The following is a 9136-nucleotide window of genomic DNA, read 5'->3' as shown; positions in this document are numbered from 1 at the left end:
AGGCTTCATTACACCAATTGGTGGATTACAACAGAGTTTTCCATATTTACCAGTTTCTCTCCGGCATCAACTGGTACACCATCGTTTTGATGGGAAGCTAGCACGCTACAATTATCCTTTGCGTCGACTTGTTCAAGCCGTTCTGCGACCTTCGAAATTCTCGGTTTAAAGGCTCAGAGGATGAAACAAAATCTAATCGAATGATGGGTGGTAAATACACTAATAAACATACAAAAGAATCTATTCTGGCGCTTTGTAACTCTAGAACTATTTTTGAGCTATGTTCCGTTATGAACCCATCAAACGTTAAAAATTTGCTACATCCACACGAATTCGAATATCTAACATCAAAACACAATCGATTTGCTTCACATACTTGAAAAGCCTTAGTTTATTAATCATTTTATAATCTGATAATCTTATTTCGCTATTGTACAAAACTGAAATTCATCATATCTGACTTGTGATTGTTAATCTAGTAAGAGTGACTTTTGATTTTGAATGGATCCAAGCATCCACACACATTTCCTCATTAATTGTGTTCCACTTTACATATTTTTTTCGCGTACAGGTACGCTGATGGTTAGTATTTGCATAAAATAGAAATAAAACATCGGTCCTGCACTATGAGGATGGCTTGTATAAAAAACTTTATGACCCTTAATGAAAAATTGCGGGGAAACATTTTCTTACAGAAAATATGGACTATAATTGTTTTGTTTTTTGTCTTATCAAATAAAATATAGTGATATTTCGAATGCATCTTCAACCAGTAAACCGCTATTCCACCTAACAGATGGAACTGTCACCATGTGCATTGAATCTACGATCAAAATATATATTTTTATGGCCACCTCTGTAAACTTTTAAGATAAACTATTTACAATCAACTCTATTCCCCATCCGAATCCGGGTCGATCACACTCCGGATACGGTTCAGCGTTTCCAGACTTTCCGGTGGAACGACCTGTGACAGTCCCGACGTAGAGGGAGCGTTCGGGTCGGTCGAATCTGTCGGGGCTTGGTTTTGCGGATTTCTAGCACTTCTCCGCGTTATGCGACCTAAAAATAGCGATGTGATGAGTTGTGTGTGGTAAATTTATCCGAAATTTTATCAATTACCTTCACCGGAGGCAATGATCAAACTCGTGTCCAGCACTTTGGCCTCGCGTTCCATCTGTAGCTGCTTTCGCAGTTCGCGACACTTGGCGATGGTTGGTTCGCCCTCCAGGCCCTTCTCCTGCATCAGGCGTAGAATGGCGTTCGCTCGTTCCTGGTTAGATTTGCAACCTTCCCACAGTTTGTGAAATTTGACATTTTTAAATCCGGCAATTTTCAGATACTCCTTCATGGCTTGTACGGACCGATCGTTGCTCGGACTAACGGTTGATTTACCGTGGCTAGAGAGGGATGGAGAGGAAATCAGTGTCAACGGAGTTAATTTATGTATTGCTTGCGGCACACTGTACCTGTAAGTGGAGGACGACGAGCTCTTGTAGGATCGATTCGTCGGTTGGTATTTGTTATGCTTGCCAGAACTTGCCGTCGGTGGAGGTTTCCACGATGTCGTCGGCTTATGGCGGTCCATGCGTTCATCGTCCGAAGAACTGCTACCGAAAGCGTACAAAACGTGCAGCGGTACTGTTTGGGGAGAGAATTAGACGAGTTCTATCAGTAATGATGTCGCTGTTCAATAATAACTAACTAGAAATTATAAAAAAGAAAGAATACGAAAACTATAGCGCCTGGTACTCAAGAAGTGAAGATAAAGTGTGGACGAGAGAGACGTGTAAAGGGCCAGGTAAGTAAACAGAATCTTTCTCGTAACTAAACTATTGCCTTCTTCCAGAGAGGAGTCGAACTTAAGAATATCATCAATGCAAATCGTTTGAGTCACTGATATCTCGGAAAGGAAAGGTAATTATCGTTTACTATTACTAACCGAATCGGTGTTTTCACCGTCCCAATTAGAGTGACTATAATCAGAGTGGCGACAGCTGTTCGTTTGGAATGACAGCTCCCAGTTCCAAACGAGCAAACGACCTGTCAATTCAATGTAAAGCTAATGGAATGTTTTGAATTGTTGCCAAAATTACGGATGAGATGTCGTCACTCTGGTTATAGGCACTCTAGTCCCAATATAAGGCAGAGTCGTCGGCTGAAAGCTGCAGTTCGCACCTTCCCGGGCAATTGCTCATATCTTTCATGTATAGAATAAACAATAGAGGACCTAAAACATTTCCTTGTGGCACACCGAAATCGTTTGGTCCAATATTTGAGAATGAATTATCCCATTATAACTCGAGGGCTCAAATGAACTGACATCATCGAATTCATAATATTTTGTGTTGCAGGTGGAGGGAAATGCAAAATCCCTATTAGAATTCTTTTCTAAACGAAATTATCTTGTATGTATACAGTATCAAAAAAAAAAACAGTCAATACAGTTAAAAAAAAAATCTATGAGAGATTTGCATATGTTTTACTGAGTTTAGTTCATTTAAATAGTACCGGTAACAGTGCAGTAAAACTCTATGCAATTCAATTGAAATCGAAACACCGACGATCTCTCTACTGCAGTAAACTTCACACTCTGACACACACAACGTTCGCTGACGTACCGAACGGGCAGCATTCAGTTCTTCAATCGATTCTCTTTAAAACCGTCAGTTGATCACTTGAAGTAACAAAATATCACCTTCAATAGTGTGAGAGCGGCCTTCAAATGAGGGTTATGTAATCATTTGAATCGGTTCAAGATAATAGATGAAAGACAAACCATATAGCTGAAATATCAATTACAGAATACACATAAATTAATAAGTTCCTCATTGAGTTTTCATTTTTAATACTTTACTCCATTGGTAATTCTGACGCTTCAAATGAGTTACACAGACTCACAAATATAGAACCATTAGATGTAATGTCACATAATATTATAAATAAATTCCGACAAAAATCGATGCAATCTGTATTAGTTAGTAAGTTGGTATATAAGTTTCTTTTCCTCATTACACAATACAAGTAGGTTTACAATTTTCCCTACACAAAAATCACAGAATTGCGGATGCAAATGATGTATTCATGGTAATAACCAAATCATGTACATAATAGGGCTGAAAAGACACCACTTGTGGCTTAACACCCAATTTAAATCTTGATAATTTAATTTTAACTCATATTTCAATAAATATTACACTGAAAAAAAATACGTCTCACAGGTGTCAGTTATGTGGGATGGCACAGAACAAAGAAACCTCCACGATGGCCCTCCGACGAGACAGGGGGTTGAGACAGGCATTACCCGGAGTCGTCCGGAAAACACTCGCTACAATAATCCAGCAAGAAATACGAATCGGCATCGATCTAAGCGACGCACAGTGGTCCAAAACAGGAAAAAAAGGTCAAAAGTCTGTACAGACTTTCACTGATTTTTAAGAGCTAACGTGTCTTCGAAGAAGTTTCACAAGATTATATTACGCTAGCACCAATTTCGAATAAAAATTTTTTTTTCCCAAAAAAATTTTTTTTCTATCTTATTTTGAAGAAAAAAACATTTGAAGTATTTTTGCTGAAGATATAAATAGTGTAAAAAAATTATTTTTTGAGATATATTCACTTTATTTTAAAAACATTTTTTTTGGATTCGGCCTGACGCAATTCCTCACAGGCCACGGGTGCTTCAGGTGGTACCTCCACAGGTTCGGCCACGCGACATCCCTTGTATGTCCTGGCTGCCCAGACGAGATCGAGACGGCAAAACACGTCTTGTTCGCTTGTTCCCGTTTCGCGGCTCAAATGAGTGAGCTACTGGAGGCATGCGGCATTGACACCACACCGGAGAACCTGATCCAGAGAATGTGCCACTGCGTAGAGAACTGAAACGTGTCGACGTGCATCCCAAATTGCGGGCATATTGCAGCGGAAAGAGAGTGCGGAACAACAACAGGCAGCCGCAACCGCTAGTCGCGTGCAACCGTAGTAGGCTCGAGGGATCAGCGAATAAACGTCGGTCCGGGAGAACCTCCTTCGCCGGGGAGCTTTTCGTCGGAGTAGTCTAGATCCATCGTCGGGGACTAGATGAGTAGATCGTCGCGTGGTACCGCTAGGATCGTCGGGGTGCCAGTGAATCGGAAGCTATCCTCAAACCGGAATCACTGGATCGACTCAGGCATCCTCTCGGTCGGGCGTTGACGGGTATCGAAAGCGTCGGTTTTGGGAGAGCCTCCTTCGTCGGGGAACTCTCCGTCGGTGTAGGCTAGATCCTTCGGCGGGGGCTAATCGAGCAGTCGCCACAACATCGATTCGAGTCGTCGAGGCGCCAGCGAACCGGAAGCCATGATCCAACCGGAATCGCGGGACCGACGACGGCACTCCATCGGGTGTCCCGTGTGGTGTAAGAGAGGACTCGGTGTCGGGAGAATCTCCTTCGCCGGGGAACTCTGCGTCAGAGTAGTCTAGATACTTTGTCGGGGACTAGATGAGTAGATCGTCGCGTGGTACCGCTAGGATCGTCGGGGCGCCAGTGAACCGGAAGCTATCCTCCAACCGGAATCACTGGATCGACCCAGGCATCCTCTCGGTCGGGCGTTGACGGGTATCGAAAGCGTCGGTCTCGGGAGAGCTTCCTTCGTCGGGGAACTCTCCGTCGTTTTGTAGGCTAGATCCTTCGGCGGGGGCTAGTCGAGTAGTCGCCACAACACCGATTCGAGTCGTCGAGGCGCCAGCGAACCGGAAGCCATGCTCCAACCGGAATCGCGGGACCGACCTCGGCACTCCATCGGGTGTCCCGTGTGGTGTAAGAGACTCGGTGTCGGGAGATTCTCCTTCGCCGGGGAACTCTCCGTCGGAGTAGTCTAGATCCTTTGTCGGGAACTAGATGAGTAGATCGTCGCGTGGTACCGCTAGGATCGTCTGAGCGCCAGTGAACCGGAAGTCCGGAAGTCATCATTGGATCGACTTAGACATCCTTTCGGTCGGGTCGTAGACGCGTACCGTAAGCGTCGGTTCGGGAGGACTTCCCTCGCCGGGGAACCCTCCGTCGGTGTAGACTAGATCTTTTGGCGAAGACTAGTCGAGTAGTTCCGCGACGTAGCATCAGTTTTGGGTCGTCGAGGTGCCAGTGAACCGGAAGTTACCCTCCAACCGGCATCACTGGACCGACCTCGTCATCCAACTGGTCGATCCCTCGAGAGCAGGATGCTGATCCCCATTCTGCAGAAATCTGGGGAGGGTGCTGTGAGCACCAATAGCCTTCCACCCCGAAGTAATACAATCAACAGTTGGGTAGTCCTGTGGAGAGTCCCACACTCCGTACGTAAATGCATTTCACCTTGTAAGAAAAAAAAAGTGGAGGACGATCTACGAAGCATCCGTGTCATGAATGGCTGGCAACGAGCAGCCCTGGATCGAGTTATGCGGAGATAGTGACACACCGAAGACAAAAAAAAAGATTTGCCGCCCCCATCGTTGTGTTAGTGAGAAAAAAATAAAAGTTTCCTAAGCTTCTTCTCTGGAGGGATCGAATCGATTTGGTGACCAAAAAAAGGTGCCAAGAATTGATGTGCCGCCTTGGAAAAGTACCTGAATTTTTCTAGTTCACAGGCCTGGAAAGTTGATAACTACACAAACTGACATCTGATATGCCGTTCCCCGGAAACCGGCTCCGGAAGTCCAGTGGCTTGTCTGTATCCTTACTCCATAGAGAAGGATGCACAAAAATGGTGCCATGGGTACTGTTTGACAAAAAGAGGTAAAAATACACAGAAGGAAAACAATAAAATGGATGTGTTCCTTATTCTTATTATGTCAAATTTTACAATTCTTTTCTGCAATATGTTGACCTCTTCGCTGTTCTTAGAAACCGCAAATTGCGTGAACAACATCGTCTAAAATCTGTGCTCAATGATATTGAATTTAGTCTTTTCTTCTGCCAGACCGGTAAACCAAAACAAAAATATTTCGTCTTCGACTCATCAGTGCATAGCAGTTCAAATTGTAGCTGACGAAAATTATTCCCAGTAAAGCAATTCCTTACCGTTCACATTGCCGAAGTAGATATCGTTGGGAATGTCCTGCGATTTGTCGTAGAACCTGTCCTGTTTTCTCTTGTTTTTCTTCTTGACCAAACTCTGGAGCTGTGCCTGTTGGTAGGCCGGTAGATTCAGGCGGGATATTTGCTCCAACTTCTGTTTGCGTTTTCGCCGTTCTTCCGCATCCGAATCGTCCGAGAAGCGTCGTTTGCCGCCGGATTTTCCACCGTATTTCGCGTACCGCTCATTGATGTCCTTTTGCCGCTGGCAGCGTATCTTGGTGTTGGCGGTGAACACGCGATCCGGCGTGCCAAAGTAGATATCGTTTGGAATGAACTCGTCTTCGCTGCTTGAACTGGACCACGCACCGAATGGGCTGAAATTCGAAAAACATTCTCAGTTTATAGTTTATTTTTAAACCAATTACCATTTTAAGTGACTTACTCATTATTGTCGAACACCCGTTCCTTTCGCTTATGCTTCTTTTCGTGTTTTTTCTGCACTTGCTGATGATGTTGCTTCAGATAGGATGATGAAGTGTGATGTTTGGGTTGTCCCTCGCGTTTGATGACACGAGTATCCAGCAGTTCCTTTTTAATGTTTACTATCCGCACAACAGGAAGTTCCTTTTTCGGTGGAGGCAACGGTGGCATGTTGTCGTCTTCCTCGTCCGTCAACAGTGAGATCGTGTTCAGTTCCAAATCGTTCTGACAAACGACATCATCATCACTACCGGATTTGGTACCGCCCTCGCCGTGCTTGGTCTGTTTATCCTTCTGCTGATCCACAGGAGAAGCCACGGATCGGGATTCGCTTTGGTCGTTGTCGTTCTGATTTTCATCTTCTTTCGAGGATTCGCTTTGCTCCCGTTCCTGTTCGGATTCTTCGTCTGATCGAGCCGAAGCTTGCTCTTCCTGATCGCTCCCCCGATCACCATCCTCGTCAGAACCCCCCTTATCTGACGCAACCTCCTCTTCAAGCTCCTTCTCATCATCCGTGGCAATTCCGATCGCCTCCCCAGCATCATCCTCTGCCGTTATCATTTCGACCCCTTCTTCGACAATTTCTTCCTCTTCACCCAGATCTTCTTCTTCCTCCTGACTTGCCTCATCGCTTTGTTCGTCGGCATCCGGCTCTCGGTCACTTTCTTCCCGTTCACTAGCTGCATCGTTTTCTTCATCTTCATCATCATCATCATCTTCGTCAATCATTCGACTGGGATCGATAATCGGTGCATCCATCGTCACTATCTGTTCCATCTTGTCCATTTCAATGCCTTCCATCGCACCGTAATCTCCATCCTCGGCATTCTCGTCCATCAACAAGCCGGCCGGATTTAGTTCATCTTCGGCTCCTTCACCCAACAGCCCAATATCATCGACACTATTCTGCTGTTCGTCTTCTTCGTCGTCACTTTCCAGCACCCGGATCTTCTTTCGTTTGTGGGCCTCGGAATCACCAGCCGGAATTAGCACCACATTTTGGAGAAGAGATTTCGCAAGATTTTTTTCACCGGAAGCTGCCGAGTCCGGTCGGTCTTCGTCTTCTTTCTCACTAGCACCGTTACCCTCGGCATCTTCGTTTGGCTTTTCGTCTACTACCGAAGGTTCACAGGAGTTGATCGGTTCTTCCTCAGTGGCCGGTGGTTCTGGTGATCGCAACAGTTCCAATCGATCGCATCCATCTTCATCGTCACTGTCGTCATCATCATTCAATTGCACTATTCGCCGTCGTTTTTTCTTGGTGCATGAACCTACCGAATCCTGGGGAGGCTCATCAGGCTTAGTACCGGTGGATGGCGAGGAAGGAACAACTTCCGATTGAGTTTCAGTTGCGATGCTTTCTCCTTCAAGAGGTGTTGGTTCAGTAATCGGAAGACAATTCGTCTCCAAAAGTGAAGATTCCGGTTGGGGTGCTTCTGCAGCTGGTTCGATTGTTTCAGAGGCTTCGTTTTCCGTTAAACTTGCTGGTTGAAAAGCCTGGGTAGCGCCTTCACACTGCACATCAGCAGCAATTATCGAATCAGATTCTGGTATCGCGGGAGTGTCCGCCTCAATCGGATAGGAAGGTGAAACAGTTTGACTTGTCCATGGCACATCTGTGGGTACTGCATCTGCAGGCTCGACTGGGACCGGTTCAATTGGACTGGGAGCTGTTAGGATATGAATTATTCAAACTATTCACTTTTCATGACCAGAAAATCAATAAAATCAAATTACCTGTAAATTCCTTCCCGGAGGCTTGCACATCTTCCAACCCTAAGTCGTCTACAGTACCGTCTGACAATGATACACTCGTTCCGCTATCCACGAATGGTTCCGATTCCAGCGGTTGAACTTGATTAATTTGCGTTACACTGGGTGGAGGCGGTTCAAACGGCACCGGTATTGCCGGATAACTAACTGGAACCGAAGCATCACCAGAAATCGCTTCCCGAATGTAATCCTGCTGATTGTAAGCATTCTCCAATCCAATCGTGGTTGCTACTTCAGGAACGGTTGCGTCCAGTGGCAATGCAGGAGGAACTGAATGCGTTTGGTCCGTGTAATCTTGATCCGGGTACAAACCATAACCGGCCGCATCGACATCGGTTTGAAGACTTGATATTAGCCCGTTCGGTTGCACTACAGGGAGAACGGCTGGCTGGGGTTGAACAGCTGGCGGTTGCGGACCTGGAGGAACGAATCCAAATACTGCCTCGGTAGAACTGGTATTCATGTAGTACGGGTTGTGAGTCTGTAACTGCGATTTGTCGCCGTTTTTATTTGCAACATCCTCTGGATATGGTGGAAATGACGACGGTATGCTGTACGGATATTGGTCCATGTCTTCGCAGCCTTTTGTTTATAACATGAGATGTCACAGAAATACTAGACGCCGCGAAACTAACGCCGCTTTTTACAGTGAGAATTTATTTGTAGTTCGTTTATTTTTCCACCATAATTTTGCTGCATTCGGTTGTTTGGGGTTTTGAATTTGAAAATCACTCTTACATGATAACCGTAAACTTTTAGAAAACACTTAAATTAGGAAATCTGTTTACTTGAAAGTCAGCAAACATTGCATAGAATAGATGAAAAATACAACGAGCAAAATCGGTGACA

The 9136-nt window shown here is 45.1% G+C and overlaps 1 protein-coding gene across 1 annotated transcript; it reads right to left on the bottom strand.

The window, feature by feature from the left end:
* Positions 1 to 372: 372 nt before the first annotated feature.
* On the bottom strand, positions 373 to 9136 carry LOC131429721 (uncharacterized). The gene is made up of 6 exons (XM_058594041.1): positions 8252 to 9136; positions 6477 to 8184; positions 6038 to 6408; positions 1470 to 1641; positions 1123 to 1400; positions 373 to 1062 (listed from the first exon to the last, which is right to left on the bottom strand). Exons 1-6 carry the CDS (start codon positions 8856 to 8858, stop codon positions 893 to 895), a joined length of 3306 nt encoding a protein of 1101 aa, XP_058450024.1. The 5' UTR covers positions 8859 to 9136; the 3' UTR covers positions 373 to 892.

Source organism: Malaya genurostris, chromosome 2 (genome assembly GCF_030247185.1).
Source record: "Malaya genurostris strain Urasoe2022 chromosome 2, Malgen_1.1, whole genome shotgun sequence".
In the NCBI taxonomy this organism is placed as follows: Eukaryota; Metazoa; Arthropoda; class Insecta; order Diptera; family Culicidae; genus Malaya; species Malaya genurostris.
The sequence above is the reverse complement of the archived record's forward strand: the minus strand, read 5'-3'. Positions and strand labels throughout refer to the sequence as shown.

What these genes read in the sequence shown, in the direction of transcription:
- LOC131429721 (XM_058594041.1), bottom strand. Translation starts at nt 8,858, where the DNA reads ATGGACCAATATCCGTACAGCATACCGTCGTCATTTCCACCATATCCA. An exon ending in CGGGTGTTCGACAATAATGA is followed by an intron (nt 6,409 to 6,476) that starts GTAAGTCACTTA and finishes TTCGAATTTCAG; the next exon opens with CCCATTCGGTGCGTGGTCCA. An exon ending in GATCATTGCCTCCGGTGAAG is followed by an intron (nt 1,063 to 1,122) that starts GTAATTGATAAA and finishes CGCTATTTTTAG; the next exon opens with GTCGCATAACGCGGAGAAGT.